This window comes from Solea solea, chromosome 5 (genome assembly GCF_958295425.1).
Source record: "Solea solea chromosome 5, fSolSol10.1, whole genome shotgun sequence".
NCBI lineage: Eukaryota > Metazoa > Chordata > Actinopteri > Pleuronectiformes > Soleidae > Solea > Solea solea.
In genome coordinates, this window is record NC_081138.1 from 14,985,011 (window position 1) to 15,006,975 (window position 21,965).

Here is a 21,965-nt window from a genome sequence, read left to right on the forward strand (position 1 = left end):
CTATAATTTGTTTCTTCCCAAACATGTAAAGGTTACGAATATAACAGCTTCGTGAAAATATAAAACTTTAGCATTGCCCGACAGATACAGGGCTGCATGTCAGCTATGCTTTTAAACATCAAGTTTGCATTGTTATCTCATGATTTCCCTATAATTATATGAAAGAGTGATTCATTCTGGATTATTGAAGTTGTACTTTATTAAGGCTGAAGAAATGTGGGTAATTAGGTCAACCGTAATACTTCTGCAGTGTGGAATATTAATGGAAACATTAAATCCCTTAAGGCAGCTTTGAACACACCTGGTTTTACATCACAGCTCCCAGGCGTGTGACAGAAAGCACAGCTTTCTTTGTCAAGAGCGACTTCAGGCAAGATGGTGCATTTTTACAGAAAACAACCTGGTTTGACAGTAAAGAAACCAGAAAGTTTCCAAGTGAACTCAGATACTCTGACATGATACTGCATGACTGATATAATCCCTTAAATGACAATAATGGAGCTGGTGAACTGGAACTCAAAGTCTAGGTGAGTGGTTTGTTGATGTTTTTCTACAGAAACATTTGAACTCTTTATTTACAGCTCAAAATGTATATTTCCCACACTTACATGTAATATAGGGATTAGGTCAAGTGGACACTCTAAACTGACCGTAGGTGTTAATGTGAGAGTGGATGGTTGTTTGTCTCTATGGCGATCTGTCCAGGGTGTACCCACGCCTTTCGCCTTATGTCAGCTGAGACTGGCACCAGCGACCCTCATGTGGAGGATACAGCGGTAGAAGATGGATGGATATACCAGTGTTTCCCAACCCAGGTCCTCAGAGAACACTAACTCCCTCCAACACACCTGATTCAAATAGTCAGCTCGTCATCAAGCTCTGCAGAAGTCTGATAACGAGGTGTGTTGGAGCAGGGCAGCGCTCCCTGAGGACCAGGGTTGGGAAACACTGGGTTATACTATATGTTAATACAAAAAGATGGATCAACATATCTGCGAAGGTTGTCACTCATCCAGGAGATGCAATGGAGGCTCTTCTCTAGAGAACATCTTCAATTTATCTCTTAAGACCAGTTGCCTCAAGATAGATCAACACCAATAAATTACTCACTGCTGAGATAATAACTAAAAGAATACATATGTAAGCGATATGCAGATCATGTTGTATGTAAAAGAAAGTCTGAGTCTATCTGAGCAATAAAACAATCCGTCAAATTAAATCATATTTTATTTGTGTGGCCAATATTCACATATCACAATTTTCCTTATATAGGGTTCAACATGAGTTTAGGGATAGTCACTAATTAGTGTAAAAAACCACAACTTTTCTTTCACAATATACCATATAATAAGGAATAATAATAACTTAAGAATAATTTTTTATCATAAACATTTATTGCCGGAGGTTTTACATTAGTGTTGTCAACCCTGTTTTACACTTTGTTAACAGGCCCATCATTAAATCTTCACTTCAAGAGAAAGAAAACACCAGAAATATCATGTCATGATACAACAAACGTCATCCACCATGCCTACAAGAATCACACACACACAGACACACACACACACAAAGAGCACATGAGTAACATGACGAGTCTATGTGGATCTCCTGCGCACTCCCTCTCAACACAAGGCGGAGGATCAAATCTCCTCTGAGGAGCAACAATCTCCTCACCACTGCCAGCACTTAAGGTCACTTACCAGCCTTTAAGTGACACTTCATGACCGTGTCAGCTTGCCTCTTCAACCTGGTCACAAATCGGCTCTCACCCTCCTTCGCTTGTAGAGTTAAACTGTAGTATTGCTTTCCAGCGTTTCTGAGAGTGTGTTTTTACAGAATCTGTACAATCACCCCGCTGCATGGTGGTAATTATTGTGCGATGGCGTGATTAAACACAGCAGTTTGAAGCCTTAAATGTCTCTTGCAATTTGCAGCATAATCATATGGTGGGGGAAAAAAATAAATGAGTTTGCCCCACAAGCAGCTCAGCACTACAAACCAAAACATGTTCAAAGCTCATTGTATGACATACAATCAATCAGCCAAGACGGTAGATTATAAAGCAAGTATCACCGGGTTTAACTGAGCATATAGCACCAACATATACAAACTGATTAGGCAGAGCACAGAGTTTTAATATTAAATCAACTGATAAATGTTGTAGATTAAATAGTGCAACATTTTGTAGTTGTGATTAAATTTTGTAAAAGAGTGAAGCATGATTGATTAGTGTAATGTCTTACAAGGTGCATACAAGATACCCATGTAAACACAGCCACTCACTCCAGCAGGAGAAGGAGCAGGTAGAGCCAGGACAGACACATGTGTTTACGCCAGACCAACCATGGACGCACTGAGGTCCCACAGCTTCTTGGCTGCAGCATCGTCCAGGGCCTGTGGTGCCGGCTTTTTAGGGGCACAGTCACTGCACAGTGGAAGAAATAAAAGAGAAGAACATTGTTTACTTAACAATTTCTTAACCATAAAATCCTGGTCTTTGGAGTTCACTCATTTCTGTGCATTACAGTTTTTCTCAGTCGCTTTGGTGCTTTTCTCACATCACTATTCACATTTGCACAAAGCACGTCACTTGCTCAAAATGGATAGTCCAAGTATTCGTGTCAATGAAACTGCCAGTGTCTTCAAAATGAGAAGTCTTGACACCATCGTTTATGAACTAGATAGTCAAATGGCTTTGTCAAGTTTTCATTATGACAGTTTATTCTCTCAGTGATTTCCGACGCAAAAAAAGGTCAGAACTCGGTTACACTACCTGAAAATGCTCAAGACAGCACTATACACTACTTTTACAGCCATTTGAAAACTACAGTAAAGTTACACATTGCTGTAGTTAGGCGAGTAAGTGAGTACAAGACACTGAATATTTCACATTTTTACTGTATATGCTCTTTGCAATTCTCCAGCATTGTGCAAAAGAAAAATACACTACAGTCACATTTAGAACAAACATGAGAAACACCCTTTTGGTAGAGCTGTGCACAAATATGAACAATATAACAGTACATATTGTAAGTGAACATAGGTAAATCATTCTGGCACATCCAGACGTTCCTGTCTGTCTGGCCACATATTTTCATCTACATCACATAACGTCAGGTCATCCCTTGCAATGCAGCGAGGAAAGTATCTCCTGGAGTTGAGGTTTGTATGTAATGTCTCAAGCAATGAAATGAAGACTATTAGTTTTATTGGGAACGACAGCATCCATAAGTATAGTTCATTTTGACTGACATGACATAAGCAAATGATAATGTTATAAAACAGCAGAGAATTGTATGAAAGCAACTGATACGTGTCCAAAAGCATTGGCAATGTGTTCAGAGGAAGAAGAAATTGCTACTATGATGTGCACAAATGACTAAATGTTGTGGAGGTTCAACTAATAGTTATGAGAATTTCCATTCTGATCTGAGAAAAGCACCAAAGCGACTGAGAAAAACTGTAATGCACAAAAAAACCTGTATTGTTATAAATCCAGTCCATGCATTACAGGCAGGGCTGTAATGTAACAAAGTACAAATACTTCTGTACTTAGTATTTACATTTCTAGCAACTTTTACTCCACTACATTTACGAAAATAAATTGTGTACTTTTACTCCACTATATTTCCCCTAACTATCATTATTACTCATTACTACCAAATAAAATCAGAAGAAGAGTTGGTAATGGTCTGTATTTATATAGAGCTTTTCTAGTCTTGATGAGTTGCTTTACACTACAGTTTTGCCATTTCACGCATCTTTCATACCCATTCACACGCTGCAACTTGGGGTGAAGTGTCTTGCTCAATGACACATATAGAGTAGCAGAGCCAGGAATAGAACCCACAACCTTCCCGTTTGAAAGACAACGTACAATTTATCAGAAAATTACTTTTGATAGTTAAGTAGAGTCATTTACTTTAAGACTTTTACTAATTTAAGTGACTTCAACTTTTACCAAAGTCATTTTCTAGTAAGATACTCAAGTATCCCTTTTAAGTATTTTATACAACACTAATTACAGGCTCACTTACTATGGTCTCTGCTCGTCCTTATAGCTCAATCTCCAAATATATTTTCAGTTTTTTCTTTTATGACCAGATATTCTGCACTAATATAAATCAGTAAATAATGTAGAATTGATAACAAGAGGCTGCATGAAAACAGGGGCACTGCAACAGGGTAAGGAAAGCAGGCAACTGCCTGGGAACCTAAGCTGAAAGGGGGCCCCTGAAAATGGCAGAGAACTGTAAGCTGCTTTCAGACCAGAGACTTTGTCAGCAGGAGCTATATGTGAAAACATAAATGTCCACAAAAGTCACTCAGGACTTTTCTAAAAACGGATGTCAAGTCAAGCCCAGGGAAGCAGGATGGCTGTAGCAGTAACCCACCAAGGGGTGACTCTCCTGGTTGCAAAAGAGATCCAGTCAAACCGAAGTCAATGGGAAAATTAAGCTACTTCTCATTTGATTTATAACATCAGCAGTGTTTGGAATAACGCCGTTTAAAAGAACCGCGTTAGGTAATTACTTTTCCCGTCGTTACAGCACCGTTAACGTTACTGGACGTAAAATGCGGTGCGTTACTATGCATTGATTGAATAAACTGTGTAATCCCAACGCACCCCTGGCTCACAGCGAGTGAGGAGGTGGGTTAATAACGAGGTAAGCGATTATGATTGACCAAGGCAAAGTCACGTTTCACGCATTCCAGCATACACGCCACACACACACACACACACACACACACACACAACAGCTAAACAGAGAATCGATGAAGCAGCAGAGATGGCGAGTCAGGACTCCGATGTAAAGTTGGCATTTTCATTATTTGTGGCGATAAAATCACTTCTTCAGGTTCATTGTGATCAAAGGCAAGAACGTACATGTAATGTGTACATTATGTCCCGGAGCAAAAACTTTGTCGACATCCATTGTAAGCAATTCTAATTTAATGAAGCATCTCACAACGGCACACGCATCTACAAAGTTAGTTGCCAAAAACACAGATTATTGAGAGTTTGACTTATTTAATTAAGAATAAGACTACAGAGCTAAACACACTTTTTTGTTGTTTAAAAGTTTACTTTTGTTGTCTCAGGTTGAGAGAGTTTGATTTAATTTGCTAGAGTTAAATGCTTTATCTTTATATGGTGTAACTGTTTACTTTTCTTACGAAGATAATACTTGAAGTGCAGGATAAACATCTTGCTGTCTGTCAACGTGCAATAAATATAGAAAGTTATGTTCAAACATCTGTCTGTTCTACTCATTTCAACTGACTTGTGAAAACTACACAACAAAATCCAAATTCTTTGACATATAGCAACTTTTTTTTAACAGTAACGCATATAGTTACTTTCCCTGGTAACGAGTTACTTTTATTATAGAGTAATTCAGTTACTAACTCAGTTACTTTTTGGAACAAGTAGTGAGTAACTATAACTAATTACTTTTTTAAAGTAACGTTCCAAACACTGAACATCAGTAAACATGTTAATGACAAATGAATGGTCTCAATTAATTGTTTCAGCTCTTCTTCAATTGATAATGATGGCCTTTTAGAAAATTGCATTCCCATTTACAGGAAAATAGATGATAAAGTACAGCACATAGTGGACAGTTGGTGATGTGCAGGTATGAGTTGAATTTGCAACCAGAAGACTATGTCCACTTTTTATACATAGTGTATGGACAGCACCCTTAACAAATGCCCCACAGAGCAGTTGCTCACAATGGGACTGGGCCATATTATCAGCCATCTCCAAGGCCAAGCACCATGAAACTACCATTTACCATTAAATTTGGTTTAAACATAATTTAGAAACTTGCGACCACAAAACCAAACAGACGGTTGTTTCTGAAAAGTTGCTCAGTTATAAAGCGCAAAGAGCAACCATCTTGGCTCAGTTTCTTTGTACGACCCTGTATTCACTTACTGACCCTCTCCACTGAAGTCACAGCCATTTACTGCCACCTACTGACATATGAAGAGCATAATATGACAAACAATATGAGGAACAAATCACAGTGAAGACTTGGATTATATTCTAGAAATCTAACATTAAAATGAAAGTAATCTTATTATCTTCACTTCTCTCAAACATGGCCTCTTTGGAATACAATTTACCAAAATCCATCATAGGGAGGCTCAACTTTAACCCTGCACTTGTCATCAAACTAGTAAGACATATTATTAGGAGGAGATTCAAATGAATGTCATAGATTTGATGCAGATGTACTTGCCTGTAGTAGAGGCCGCTGTCATTTGCCAGGCTCTCGTCCACAGCGCAGTAGATGGTGGTCTGGGCTCCTTCCCAGGGAGTTTTTATAAGCATTGCCAATGGAATCGCTATGATCCTCTTCCACAGCGCTAAGTTAGGAAAGAAATGGCGGCCTAACTCTGTGCGGATGACCCCGGGGTGAAGGCTGTACACTGTCACACCAGTTCCTAAAGAGAGGGATACATCAGATCATGGATTAGTGTTGGCAGTGTTTTCCTCCCTTAACCTGATGGTATCTGGTTCATAGTATGTACTGAGTATAATTTCTAACAACACTATGTTCATGGGGCGTAGTGTGCAATGTAGACAACCTTGCAGTCTTGCAGCCAGTTCTCTGCCGAAGAGCACATTGGCCAGCTTGCTTTGGCGGTAGCTCTTGTCAGGTGTGTAGTCTTTATCCAGGTTGATGTCATCAAAGTGAATTTGACCTGCGACAAACATCAACCAAAACATAGTGAGCAAAGAGAGCAAAACAACAAAGATATATTCTAAAGGGAAACACTAAATTTGCCGAGCACGTCACCGTTCATAGTAATAAATAATAATAATAATACTAAAACTACACCTGCTTAAGTCTTTTTCTGGCTGTTAGACAGCCTTTTTCTGATTGTAAACTGCTCTGTTGCTCTACCAGTCACACACAGCACAAAGAAGTTGATTATCCACTACTGCAGTAAGTTATGTTGTGTCTTCGGTGTTAGAAATCCATTGTTCAGATAGACCAGAAGCTCCTGTGTGCCCATGAGCTAAAAATGCTGATTTTCTCTATAAAAAGCTGTCCAGTGGTGAGGCCAAGCGTCAAACAAATTCTTATTAGGGTCTCAGGCTGGTTCATGGAAATGGCAGCACTTAATATGTCAATATCTTATCAATTCAATTCATGGTGATGAATGATGATGAATTATGATGTCCGAACACTTCCTTTACCTTTCTCGTGTGCTAGGCTGGAGACAATGACAATTCGACTTGGAGTCGACTTCTTCAGCAGGTCAAGGAGACAGTTGGTGAAGAGGAAGTGTCCCAGATGGTTGACACCGAACTGCATTTCAAAGCCATCCTTTGTCTGCCACTTAGGACACATCATGATGCCTACAAGAGACAACAAAAAAACACATGTGCAACTGCTCCATCACCGGTTCAAAAGTTAGGTTGGTTTTCACACCACACATAGTATGATTCGTTTTTATTATTGCTTTGAAGTGTCACAGTATGCCACATTAAATACCTGCATTGTTGATAAGGATGTCCAAGCGTTCCTCGCTCTCCTGGATGTCTTTGGCTAGGTCTCTGACAGACTGCAGTGAGGCCAGGTCCAGTTTTTTCACCACCACATTGCCGTTCCCACTCTTCTGCCTGATCTCATCAGCGGCGATGCGGGCTCTCGTCATGTCCCTGCAGGCTAGGATCACTCTGGCCCCTTGATAAAGATGTTCATAAATAGAATTTAAGATTAAAACACTGACAGTGAAAGTAGTGCTGAAGAACTGGTCATGATTTAATTAAACTCATATAACCTGAAAGATTGTTATAGTTGATAACAAAGGAGCTACATAAAAACAGGGGCACTACAATAGAGTAGGTAAAGGCAACTGCGTGTGGCCCGAAACTGAGAGGGGGCTCCCAAAAATGCCTGAGAAATATAAGCTACTTTCAGATTTACACTAAAGTGTGGATATTTTCTTGAAATTATGAGGACAAGCTGTATGTACAATAAACCTCATGTAATAGACTTTTTTCACAGTAGATATTTTTTGATGTGGAACACAAACAAACACGTGTTTCAACAATGAAATTCAGGGTTCCACTCCAGTTTTAAGAGAGCCAGCGCCTGGCTATTGTTCAAGTGTAAGGGTTAACAATAATTATTTCAAAGATTTGATTTAGATTTTTCTTTTGTTACTGTAGCTCACTATGCATTTTAGAAAACAATATGAATTTATATTTGTGAACACATTCATACTTTACAGCATTTTTTATACATCTACACAGTATACTATACATGTAGATCCCACCCAGGACCCTTTTTCCCAGGGCCCAGAGCTCCAATGACACGCTTCAGCATAAAAACAACACTAATCAGCACTTACAGAAAGAAAGTAAACAAATATGAGTGACTCACCCCGATGGGCCATGTCCAGGGCCGTCTCCTTCCCAATGCCAGTGTTGGCTCCTGTGATCAGGACTGTTTTCCCATCCAGTCTGACCTTGCTCCGGCACACATTCCCAGCCATCCACCTACGGAAGCCCAGCACACTGGCACCTGAATACACCACATTATTGGTAAGTATTGCAATACTTGAGAGACCAATATTTGTCTGCTCTTGGTCAAGACCACTTTGAAGGTCTCGATCTCAGGCAAAGGCATCATAACTGATTTATTTGTACCAACATTACGGTGGTTGGAAAGAAATTTCTTTCATCAAACGCAACCAGTATCATTTGAATTTAAAATATGTTGTCACTGAAATCACAATCAGGACAAGCTGTGTATTGGTCTGGGAGGTGAAATAGCAACAAGATGTCTGTTATGAAGTTTGCTTTCCTAAACTGTAAAACAAGCTGTTGCTAAACAACAACAGCGGAAGGAGTGGTACCACACCCTTACCTGGTTGAGAGAGCTAGAGCTAGAGATGGAACAACAGAGAGGGGACAGTCTTTGTAACAGCTGGTGAGGTGTTAACTAAAATAATAGTTAGTGAATTCCACTGTTCTTACTTTCTCTTTCATTTGCTGGCATGGGTAACTTCTGTCTAACCTGAATCATCCTATGAGGGACCAGTTTATGTTGTAGCCATAAGAACAAACAGGTCCTTAGGACCTTGAACCTGAAGCAACCGATGGAACTAGTCATCATCATCTACCGCTTTATCCTCTGCCAGAGGGTCGCGGGGGTTGCTGTGCCAATCTCAGCTACATCAGGCGATAGGCGGGGTACACCCTGGACAGTTCGCCAGTCCATCGCAGGGCAACACACACACACAGATAGAGACAAACAACCATTCACTCTCACACTCACTCCTATGGTCAATTTAGAGTGTCCAATTTACCTAATCCCCACATAGCATGTTTTTGGACTGTGGGAGGAAGCCGGAGAACCCGGAGAGAACCCACGCACACACGGGGAGAACATGCAAACTCCATGCAGAAAGGCCCTTGTTCCAACCGGGGCTCGAACCCACGTCTTGTCGCTGCAAGGCGAGAGTGCTAACCACTACACCCACCGTGTGAACCCCGATGGAACTAAGTTTACATTAATAATGTGACACAGCATTGTGTGGGGTCAAGGACAAAATAAAACTATGTTGTTGTAGTTTAGTTAAGTAATATCCAGGTAATAACAATTACTGAAGGCTACCATTAGTGTAATAAATGAAAACGTATGAAAATACATCCTCACTTATGTCACACAAGCATGTTCTATTGTTATTATTACACCAAGCTATTGCTTGGTGATTACTACAGAAATAAGATGACAATGCTACTACTACAAGTACGACATAGCACATTGTTGCCATGTATAAAGTGCTGCAGTATTCTTAGCATCAAATAGTTGATTTACCTGCGACAAAGGCAAGAGAGAGGGCGACCACATGAGTCTCTGCAAAGTCCTTTATTACCTCAAGGTGGTTCTGCATGTTTTTGAGATAGTTACAAATCAACCAACTTCAGTTTTCTGTTAGCACACAGAAAACACCGACGACGGAAAATAGCCGTCTACTTTATTTAATAGTGTGACGATGTCCTGAACGGAAGTGGGGGCGTGGTGTGCACGGAGTGGTATTTTCAACATAAGAGTCATATACGTTTCATTCAATGCCAAAATAACCAACGTATAAAATAACAGCTTTGCTGATGCATTTGTTTGCAGTTAATTATGTTCTGGGCGTTTGTTGAATCCTAAACTGAAGGTTGTCAAAATTATTTCAGGACCGAGGGAACCCAGTCATACCAGCCGAATTGCAGTGACCCAGTATTATATCCGGTATGGTAAAAGTCATAATACTGAATATCATTGAATTATGGATCTGACTGTGTGTAATCGGTTTTGCTGTATAGGCTTAGAGAGATTACAAATTAAATGTCCCACACCTGCCCATTTGTATGACTTAAATAACTGAAACGTTAAACCAGACGACACTAAATTTTGAGTGCGCCCGTATTCTAGCCCTTACGGTAGAAGCATCAAAGCACCTCAGATCGAGCGCAGGGTTAGTGACATCCGGTTTTTAAAACAAAACGTTAAAAAGCGTATAATACTGTCCATATCAGCAAATCACTGCGGCCAATTGAAAACATTACACAAATAAATTCTGAAATGGTGAAACTAAAAAAACAAATGGCTCCATAATTAAAGTTTATATCACTCCAGGATATCTCTGAATACTTACATAATTAAATTTCAAAATAAAAGACCCACGTTTGTCTGTAAAACTTGCTTATTTAAAAAAAAAAAAAAAAAAAATAGGTAATATAAAAACAAATTGCTCCATACCTTCTGGCAATTACTTACAAATCCAGAAATTCAACGATAACAGACATTCTGAAAACCATTCTGTTTTGCTGTATCAATTTTCAAATTAAAGTCCATCCCCCCCACACACACCTGTATGTTAATGCGAGTAAAAACTGAATATTAGACGTGTTATAAAGATTAAATACGCTATTATTTCTGGCAATGACTTACAGTTAAGGACATCTCTGACTACCAATGTTCTGAAAGTCATCTGTTATACTGTATCAATTTTGAGAAATTTCAAATTAAAAGTCCTCCATCTGTGCTATTAAATTAGATGTGCTATAAAACTGCTCCATAATTTCATTACATTTTTGTGTTGTCAACATCAATATTCGTTACACCTTTTATTTCACGTGTTGTCATTGTTGTTTGTCAGTGACTACATGAACTATGAGTTTCGATGTAGATGTGAAGTACTCAACATGGCCTCTAGGGGAGCTCTAACACACTTTATGATTCTAGACATTAGACATTAGATGCTGCGATGCTATTAAAGAGAAAGTATCGCGATATTACGTTGTCTATTTTTCGTCTTTAAGCGTTTTTTATTATGTAGGTTCACACACAAAAAAGCAGCAGCATGACATTTGACAAAAAAACAAACAAACAGTAACTATAGCTGCACCGGAAGTGTTCTGTGCTCGCGCCACGTCAGAGCTACCTCCAGTCAAAGAGCAGCTTGTGAGACTTTGTGCACTTTAGTTCGCTATGTTCTCCCCGGCTCTTCTCTCTCTGCTGCCGCTGTTGCTGCTCCTGCAGCTGCAGCTGTTGCATGTGTTTGCGGGTGAGCTGACGTTTGCGCTCCCTGACAACGAGAAGCTGTGTTTTTACGAAGACCTAGAGAAAGACGTGACGTTTGACTTAATCTTTCAAGTAAGTTTCTGTGACAGATGCTGCGTTTTTCCACCGGCGAATACTTTGTAATGTGAGAGGTGTGTGTTGCCTGGTTCTAGGTATGTAGAAAATAAATGAAAAATAACTAGTGCTCATTGTTTATACAGTTTATTACCACAATTGCATTTATATTTAAATAATAATAATAATGATAATAATAATAATAATAAAAACAACAACAACGTCTGAGTGACTTTTTATGTGAGTGTGACTTAAACATTTTTTATATAAATAATAGCTGCAGAAACACACACTCAGTGGAATATAGGCCACCTATGGACCAACAACAGTCCATGACTAAATATTGTTTTGGACTTGCTGTCAAAACCTGCAGAGGGAGTGACAGCTGTTTGAAACTGCCATGTTACTGTATCCTTCAGTCAACAGTGCAATGCAAAGTCTTATATATGTAACTGCTGCAAATATGTTTATGCATAAAGCTTCAAACAGAGCTCTACTGCTGGGCTTGGTCAGTTTTTAGCCAGCAAAACATTGCACTGTCCTCCATACATTCCTGCAAAACTCCATATGTTCCAGCTTTGTTGCCATGCAGACGTCCTGTCATACACATGCTGCTCATAGGCACTATTCTTCTCTTCTTTAGGTCATTGCAGGAGGCAGCTATGATGTGGACTGCTTTGTCACAGATCCTCAGAACAATGTCCTGTATAATGAGGAGAAGAAGATGTATGACCGCTTCACTCACACCACAACTATGAAGGGAGTCTACCAGGTCTGCTTCAGCAATGAATTCTCCTCCTATACCCATAAAACTGTGTATATGGATTTCCGCTACGGGGACGAGCAACCTCTCATGCCGGGCATGACGAGTCACACAGCACTGACACAGGTACAGTGAGTATGAGGAACTGTATGCATTACAATTGTGCCAGGTCGGTTCACGTTGTCAGTAGAAACTCTCAAAGCAAGTCAGTCTGTGGCTGTTAACTGGTTGTTTCAAACTGTGGGTGGGTAAACGGTAGGTCAACTGAAGCGAGCCAATGTTCCGAAAAGATCAAATATACCAACAGTTTTAAATTCAATTTGTTGAGCAAACGATGGCATGAAAATACAAATGTTCACATTCAAGAAAGAAATACAACAGTTGTATCAATTTAGAAGTTTAGACAAGACCGTTCTGAATCAGTTATGCCATGTTTATAGCACTACAATGTTATTTTAAACTAGGGAGAGAAAGATCAAGGTTAGTGGCATATAATTAAGTCATATTCATACCCTTGAGTGTGAGAGAGTGAGTGTGTGTGCACCACAGGTATTCCCCCAGCAGTCTAGGTCTATAGCAGCCTAACTAAGAGATGGTTCAGGTTTCTGTGAGCCATTATAAGCTTTATGAAAAAGGACGATTTTAAGTTAACTTTAAATTCAGAGAGAGTGTCCGCCTCCGGAACTGTCACTAGGAGCTGGTTCCTCAGGACAGGAGCCTGGTAAGTGAAGGCTCTGCCTCCCATTCTGCTCTTACACACTCTGGGATCCACAAGTAAGCCTGTCTTTTGGGACCGGAGTGATGTGTTCGGATGAGGATTCAAAGTGAAGCTGTAGCAAATGCTATGTATGTTTATTGAGTTGCCCTCACTAATAAATGCTTTAGGTGACATCCTGTGCAGTAAAACAGTCGTGGTTACAATATGACAAGTTCAGTTTCAGAAGAGGGGGCATTTCTATTAATTCCACAAGGTGGAGCCAGAGTTATCATCAGGATAAGTCTTTACATGGGCTTTTCATAGGAGAAGCCCATAGCAAAGTGGGGTGTTTTCCAGTCCTTCGGGGACCCCTGTCCTGCATGCTTTAGATGTTTCCATGCTCCAACACACCTGATTAAAATAATAAGCTCGTTATTAAGCTCTGCAAAAGCCTAACAACGAACCACTCATTTCAATCAGGTGTGTTATAGCAGGGAAACATCTAAAATATGCAGGACAGGGGTCTTTTTACCGAACGGTTGCTGGTTCAAGTTCCCACTAGGACAAGGGCTGGGGACCCCTGTTTCCATGTGCCGATCCCAAGCCCAGATAAATAGGATGGGAAATGTGGATCAACTGCTATGGTGACCCCCTAGAGAGGGGGTAATCTAAGGACAACAAAAAATGCTTTTCATACCCTAAAATACCTGACACATGCAGTCAAAGGTGTGAATATACTTTATTTATTCATTTAAGTAATAATTAAAGTGGAGTGAGCTGATGTACAGTATACTGTGCTATGTGTAGGTTTGATTTTGGCCAATTACTGTGTGGGGAGCAGCTTGTTTATTTTAACCGTGTTTATGGATATGCTACAGTATGTCGACCTTTCTATTTTCAGTTGGAGTCGTCTTGTGTCTCCATTCATGAGGTTCTGAAGGTGGTGGCTGACTCACAGACATGGTACAGACTGAGAGAGGCGCACGACCGCCTGAACGCGGAGCTCCTCCACCAGCGAGTGACATACTGGTCCATGGGAGAAACCTTCCTGCTGTTTGTCATCAGCATCGGTCAAGTCGTGCTGCTAAGGAGCTTCTTCTCTGAGAAGAAAGGAGGCTCTGTAGCAACCACCACTTAGAACGTCTAGACTAGAAATTAAAAGTCTTAGAAACTCTCGTTTCAGTTGTGTTAAAAAGAAGTACCACTCGTGCTTATGTCACAAATCTTGCACAGATTATTTATTATAAGAAATGCAGCATAAAATGGATTTGAATGAGAGTGACAGCTCTCGATGATCGAGACCAAAGTAGTGTTTTTGTTCAATTTGTTTATACCATTATAACGTAAGTAGTCAATCTTTATCATGTCCTAGTCTATTTCACTCAAAGTGCCTTGAAAAATTGTTGGGAGTTTATTTTAATTCGTCTGCTGACATGTGTCTCATCTTTTTGTTACTGATCCAGTAAGTTTAATTCCTATGTTTTATATTAACAGGCAACGTAAACTGTCCAAATGTCGTTGGCAGTGTTTTTTTTCCACCCAAACAGTTGTGTTCAGTTTATTTGTCTGATTTTCATCTATATAATGTGTCAGATTTCAATAAAATTTACCGGAGAACCATAACTGAACTGCTTAAAGTTGTTCTTATCATTGTCATATATCATTAATTTGTGTAATGTGTGTAACATGTCTTAGGGGCCATGATTTGGAGAATAGCCATGTTCCCAAAAGCAACTTACGAACATGACGTGATATTTGAAGCTTTCAGTGCACACAGTGTTTGAGTAGAGACGCAATGTATTTTGAAAGTTTTGAAATTAATATGTCAAAATATTCTTTAAAGCATGCTGTGTCTGGACGAGAACTTCAATGTGCAGGTGGAAGTTATATATACATACATATAAACATGTACATATATACATGAGTTTATTTTGTGTTTTTATTACAGTTGTCCATATGTAAATATTTACTTAATTTTTAATTTTCATTTCGTGTTTTTTTTGTCAACTGTATTGTTCCATATCATAAACACTTTAATTATGTGAAATATCATCATAACTATTGTTGCTTTTAAGTTAATTTCTCGTCGCTCATTGAGATTGAGACCACCGCATTGGTGGAAACTAATAATTCAACATACTTAAAAACATGTTTTAATATATTATCGGACTAGCAAATTATCAATCACGATTTTAAATTATTTTTATTCAGTTTCTGATAAAGAAGAGGAGAAAAACAACCAAATTATTTACACAGCTGTGTTCCACCCCTTGTCAGTAGGGGGTGCTGCAGCACCCTGGGGGCAGCATTTCACAATCAATTAAGTTTACTAAAACATTGATTTAAATCATGTCTTTTCCCCATGTACTTTTAGGTTTGCAACTATTACTGCGAACCAGGTTAAAAGTGACTAAAATAAACGTATTTTTCCACTGGTTGGAGCTTTAAGTTGCTGTTAAATTCAACTTTACAGACACACACGTAAAGCACGCGAATGAACTTGAGTACACTTCCCCGTGATTGGTGCTCTCTCGCAGGTTTGCTGACGTGTGTTTGTGTGCGAGATCCATTAGAGTCTACGTGTGGCATCACCGGTTTACCGGGCACTGGTTCATTCATACTGCGTGCGTGGAACCAGCAAACATGGCGGGCTACCTGAAGTCTCTGAGGACCGGGTGGAGAACAAGTGCAGCTGCCGCGCTGCCGCCTCTCACTCCCGCCGCTGTGCTGCCGACATCAGCCGCTGTCTGCCACCGCAGGAGCTGTGAGTCCTCCACCACTCAGACAATAGGCAGACCGAGTCATCGGTCAGGCCAATTAATCGGGCTGATTTCGGACATTAGGGCCTCATTTATACGTTAACTCGGAGTTTGCATCTCTCCCATTAATATCAATCGGCTTTGATTCTATTCAGGAAATATACGTTTTGTAGATAAATAAGAATAAGCCCAGTCTTATAGGTTGAAGTCCCTTTTTATAATAATACTTAAGTAAAAGTCTTTTAAGGATATGACGTTTACTGTACTTAAGTATCAAAAGTAGTTTTCTGATATAAAATGTACTTGTGATTGAGCCGTTGTAGCTCAGTGGTAGGGAGAGTTGTCTTTCACCTGGAAGGTTGTGGGTTCAATTCCTGTTTCTACTCTGTCTTTATGTATTTGAGCACTAAACACTTAAATCCATGTTGCAGTGGGTATGAAAGATGTGTGAATTCTATACTTAAGTACAGTAATGAAGTATTTGTACTCGGTTACATTACAACACTGAACAAGCCAAATGTATAAAAGTATCTCTGCTTTGCATCAGTAGATGAAGAACCACCTACATGTCATTGTGTGTGTTACTTAGACACAGACAGAAAGCTGAAGTGTGAACCACGTGTGAACTCAGTGACACAGTGAAGTCTCTGAGACACTGCCGGTGCCTCACTTTGTCAGTCATGGAAAAAATAAGGACAAGAAAACCGTCTCAAATCTTCTTATACCAACATTGTGATGTATTAACTATTAACTAATAATACAGTTTCATTAATGGCACAAAGTAGACTAAGAGAGAGATTGGAAAACATTATCTAATGTACTTGTATCGCCCTAAAGTCATTGTTCTCAGAAACCTGATTTTTGCTGCTAAATACATCCAAACTTTTATTTTGACAGTCAGTGTATCATTGTTATTGAACGGTTCAAATGAAAAAAAACAAACATCTGGCCAAACATCTACCAGAAAGCAACATCATATGCCGGCCATGGCTACATGGTCGTCTTCTTTCTTCTTTTTCTTCTTCGATTGTTTCCTCTGATCTGCTGAAACAAATGTGAATAATATTTGGGCAGATTTTGTGTTTATTTATGCTACAGTCAGTCACTAGAAAGAAAAAGTAAATTGTCAGTTGTAAATGTCCATCTACATCAGTAGAGGAAACAAGTTGACGTAAAAACCAGACCGAAAGTGGATTTCAGTCTTTACAGCCTTGTCGTATACTTGATAAAAATGTCGCATCATTACCAGTAATGTAGTTCTTATAGTCCCAGTGTCATCTCAGCATAATACAAATATAGCATCTTGAAAGTGAACACAGTGGGAAACCTGCGAGAAGTTTGCAAGCAAAGACGATGACAACGACAACAACACAAAGTGATCTTATGGAGTCTGCACAAGATACTGGCACCGGCCTGTCGAGACGTCGTCAGCACTAAGTGTGAACTCAGAAGTGAAAGTGATACAAGACAAACTTCAGTGCTGTTTGTTCCTGTAACTGTTAGATGTTAGTTACTCGAGGCCACAAGTGATGTAATAAAAGGCCGTGTTTTACAATGTAAAGCAATGGAATCATGCCAATGTGGGCCGTTTGAAAATGAGCCCTCTGCTAAATGTGTTGTAAGTGGACAGAACGTCATTTTGTCCACACATATTCAGTTTCATCACCCTGCGCTGTCGCTGGAAACCCTCTCACTGCAAAGTACGTAAGCATTAATGCAGCTGTGCACTTTTCAGATGCAACGACACGCGTCAAGGTGGACCAGCCAGTGGTGGAGATGGATGGAGATGAAATGACTCGCATCATATGGGAGTTCATCAAAGAGAAGGTAATGAGCACTTTTGAGAAGAAATTCTCAAAACAGAACATAATCCGGTTTTGTTTATATGTGCGATTTTTCTGTTGTACTGTAGTGCATTGTTGTGCAAATGACACATCAGTTGTTATTCTTTGACAGCTCATTCTGCCCAACGTGGATGTTCAGCTGAAGTACTTTGACCTAGGTCTGCCCTACCGAGACCAGACTGATGACCAGGTCACCATAGACTCCGCTCTGGCAACTAAGAAGTACAACGTGGCTGTCAAGTGTGCCACTATCACTCCAGATGAGGCCAGAGTCGAGGGTAAGTTTACCATCAACTGTGTTTCATTCTGTGGTATGTACATTTGTATGTAAGTGAATCATAAATGTACATTGTTCAAGCTCATAATATATGTAATATTTTGTTCCCCAAGAGTTTAAGCTAAAGAAGATGTGGAAGAGTCCTAACGGAACCATCAGGAACATCCTGGGTGGCACAGTTTTCCGGGAGCCAATCCTCTGTAAAAACATTCCGCGGCTTGTTCCCGGTTGGACGTTGCCCATGACAATTGGTAGACATGCTTTTGGAGATCAGGTGAAAACACAAATAAAATGACCTGCTGATGCGTGTTTGCATGTTTTCAAACAGAAGAGACGCGTCACACACTGGTTTGATGTTTTACTTTCACAGTACAGGGCCACAGACTTTGTTATTGACCGGCCCGGGAAGTTCAAGATTATGTTTTTCCCAGCTGATGGAAGCAAGCAGAGGGAGTGGGAGGTGTATGACTTCCCCGCTGGGGGTTGCGGGCTGGGAATGTTCAACACTGATGAGGCAAGTATGAATTTATTTATAGATAAGCCGCCTGAGATTATACAAACCATGTTTATAGCATTTGTTAAAACGGATGCTTGTGCACTTTCATATTTCCTTTGCACAGTCCATCAGTGGGTTTGCTCACAGCTGCTTCCAGTATGCCATCCAGAAGAAGTGGCCTCTGTACATGAGCACCAAAAACACCATACTGAAGGCCTACGACGGCCGCTTCAAGGACATCTTCCAGGAAATCTTTGAGGCGTAAGTCACTTGACTCCTAAGCAGATCTGCACTTCAGACCTTTGTGTGGACGAGTCACAGACCACAGACGGTGGCTAAGTACCCTCCTGTACTGAAGCCTTGAGATTCCACTCCAAGACACATGTCTCATTCCCAAAACAACAGAGGAAGTTGGGATTGAAAAAATTGAAATAAAATGACTATTAGTCGACGTCAAAGTCACTTCCTTCAAAGGAAATAAAAGCCCTATGCTGCTCTTCACTTTCTGTCAATTGTAACAATTGTTATTATGTGTAAAGGGTCTTCAATAAGAAAATACATAATATTGTGAAATACACAAACAGCATCACAAGGATCTTAAGTTTATTCTTCACTTGACCAAGTGGGAAAAAAATGGGTGAAACAGTCAGTTTACCAACTCTCTCTCCACTATTTCACTCTCACACTCTCTCTCTTGCTTACATCACTTCCTTCGGGCTGTTTCATTGTCGTCTCTCCATCAGGAAGTACAAGCCAGAGTTTGACAAGCTGAAGATCTGGTACGAGCACCGTCTCATCGATGACATGGTGGCTCAGGTCCTGAAATCCTCTGGAGGATTTGTTTGGGCCTGCAAGAATTACGACGGAGATGTGCAGTCTGACATCCTGGCTCAGGGTTAGTGCACGTTTACTGGATGATAAGCGATATGTCGATTTAATGACTTGATGTCTCTCTGTGTGTGTTGTCAGGCTTTGGGTCTCTGGGTCTCATGACGTCAGTCCTCATGTGTCCCGACGGTAAGACTATCGAGGCCGAGGCTGCCCACGGCACGGTCACCAGGCATTACCGCGAGCACCAGAGGGTAAGCGCCGTCAGGTCACGTAGCCTGGAGTGTTTTGGTCTTTTTTACTTTACAAGCAAAGAATACTGTGTACACATGTGCGTTCTGTACCTGTTGGAACCGATGTGAGAATGAGGAAATGTTTGCACATTTTTCTGTGGGTTCGTTCACAGACACTTGGAGTCAGGTGTGAGGTGAGATTCAATTTGAGTAAACAGGATTAGGAGATATGAACATACATGTGCTGTTGTGATGTGGCAGAGACTTAATTGTTTCAGTGAACCGTGATGTCAGCAGATAGGAATCCTAAGCATCAATGACATGTTGAATGATCAGTAACTGACTTTAATTTTTACTTCGCTTTGTAGGGACGACCAACCAGTACCAACCCCATAGCCAGTATCTTTGCTTGGACCAGGGGACTGGAGCACAGGGGCAAACTGGATGGAAATGCTGATCTGATAAAGTATGTTTCTCTTCTTATAATAATAATAATAATAATAATAATAATAATAATAATAATAATAATAATAATTTAAAAGAAAGCTGTACATTGAGGGATGTAATGCTGCCCTCCACAGTTCTCAGTCATAGTTCTCGATCACTCATCGCAGTTCAACGCTCTTAAACCATTATTTACTTTATTTATTTAAGTGAGTTTTGTGTTTTCTTTTACGACACACAAACGCTGAGTTGTTGTTCTGCACTGTGACTCTTCAGTTTCTCCCAGACGTTGGAAAAAGTCTGCGTGGAAACTGTGGAAAGTGGTTTGATGACCAAAGACCTTGCAGGCTGCATCCATGGGTTGAGCAAGTGAGCGTTTTTGTCCTGGTTTTTGGAAGAAGAAAAAAAGTTTCTGATGTTCTTACATTCTGTGTCGTGTGTTTATTACAACGCTAACCTTCCCGCTCTTGTTGCCTTGCAGCTGCAAGCTGGATGAACATTACATCAACACGTCAGACTTCCTGGATGCTATTAAGACCAACCTGGACAAGGCTCTGAGCAAATGAAGACACACTCAGTAAACATGGCTGTAGTCATTGTTCCTTTTTCTTATTTTACTTCTGCCTTTACTGTTACTGACAACCAATTTTCAGTTTGAAAATGTAACATATTTGCTTTAATATTCATATTAATTCAACGCAATGGCCATATTTTACACTCAGAGGGCAAGATTAATCGAAACACTTACCAGGAAAGATTAATTTGTAGGTGTGGTTGCATTCACTTTACACACACACACAACAAGTGGAACTAAGATGCATTGGAACAGAGGCATAATCAGTTTGAGCTAGACTGCAGTACACTAAAATATCTGGCTTAGAGTCTGTTGAATCTTCAATAGGATTCAAATGGGGAACTTTCCTGTAAGTATCTGAATATATTATTTAACAAATTGTAAATAGATCTGATGTCCAGTCATATTTACTGATCAATTTATTGAAGGCTTTTTAATGATCACCCTCTTGAGTGCCTCAGATTTCTCATGATCCCTCCTAGCACTCCTATCTTATTAGAAGGTTGTGAGTTTGATTCCTGGCTCTGCTCGTCTGCATGTCGGTGTGTCCTTGGGCAAGGCAGTAAATGGATGTGAATGAGTGAGCCATAAAACTGTAGCGTCATCAAGACTAGAAAAGTGCTTTATAAATACAGACCATTTACATTAGAAGAATCAGGTAAGACATTAACTTTAAATTACTCTGCACTCAGGGAATTACTGTCACAATTCTTAAATGGAACAAGTTTGGATGAGCCAGGGTTTTTTTATTGAAGCTGGCTGCTCAGGCAAAGTGACTAATCAGGGGAGAAGGACCTTAGTAAGATGTTACCAACATCCAGATGGTCACTCTGGCTGAGGTCCAGAGATCATGTCTGCAGATGGGTGAAACTTCCAGAAGGACAATCTTCATCGCGGAACTCCACTGATCTGAGCTTCATGGAGGTACACCAGGCAGTGTCCTTTCACCTGCTCAGTAACATCCCTGCATGTGCAATAGGGTGTCTTTCAGAGACGAGGGAAATCTTAGTGCAACACGGCACATACGCATTCCTCGTGAAAATCTGGTCAAGAGCTCAAAAGACCTCAAACTGGGGCTACGAGTGACCCAGCCACAACCCAGTCTTCATTCCAGGCAAGAACATGGCTGAACAAACATCTCTAATAACAATAAAGGTGCTCATAATAAGTATTGAGTAAAGGGGCCAAACCAAGATAATGCACAAAATGAATGATTTGCAGGTAAAATGCTATGGGATGTACTGTCCTGATTTGAATGGCTGAATTAAAGAATTGAAGGTCTTGAGCTCTCCATGTAAAGTGCCTTAGGATAATGTATGTTATGAATTGACGCTTTATAAATAAAATTGAGTTGAATGTTGCTCATGAGCACAATAACCCCCTTGTGACAAAC

General features: G+C 40.1%; 2 protein-coding genes across 2 annotated transcripts; one reads left to right on the forward strand and one right to left on the reverse strand.

The window, feature by feature from the left end:
- Nucleotides 1-1,372: 1,372 nt before the first annotated feature.
- si:ch211-107o10.3 (uncharacterized protein LOC407663 homolog) lies at nucleotides 1,373-10,011 on the reverse strand. The gene is made up of 7 exons (XM_058629378.1): nucleotides 9,846-10,011; nucleotides 8,406-8,546; nucleotides 7,512-7,703; nucleotides 7,214-7,375; nucleotides 6,598-6,714; nucleotides 6,249-6,453; nucleotides 1,373-2,425 (listed from the first exon to the last, which is right to left on the reverse strand). Exons 1-7 carry the CDS (start codon nucleotides 9,919-9,921, stop codon nucleotides 2,329-2,331), a joined length of 990 nt encoding a protein of 329 aa, XP_058485361.1. The 5' UTR covers nucleotides 9,922-10,011; the 3' UTR covers nucleotides 1,373-2,328.
- Nucleotides 10,012-11,357: 1,346 nt separating this feature from the next.
- LOC131459870 (isocitrate dehydrogenase [NADP], mitochondrial-like) lies at nucleotides 11,358-21,930 on the forward strand. Its single transcript, XM_058630004.1, has 15 exons — nucleotides 11,358-11,675; nucleotides 12,301-12,546; nucleotides 14,019-14,252; nucleotides 14,612-14,616; nucleotides 15,655-15,881; nucleotides 17,612-17,703; nucleotides 17,833-17,998; nucleotides 18,111-18,271; nucleotides 18,368-18,511; nucleotides 18,618-18,754; nucleotides 19,237-19,388; nucleotides 19,463-19,575; nucleotides 19,923-20,020; nucleotides 20,275-20,367; nucleotides 20,480-21,930. The coding sequence occupies exons 1-15, from the start codon at nucleotides 11,511-11,513 to the stop codon at nucleotides 20,562-20,564; spliced, it is 2,118 nt and encodes a 705-aa protein (XP_058485987.1). The 5' UTR covers nucleotides 11,358-11,510; the 3' UTR covers nucleotides 20,565-21,930.
- Nucleotides 21,931-21,965: the final 35 nt, after the last annotated feature.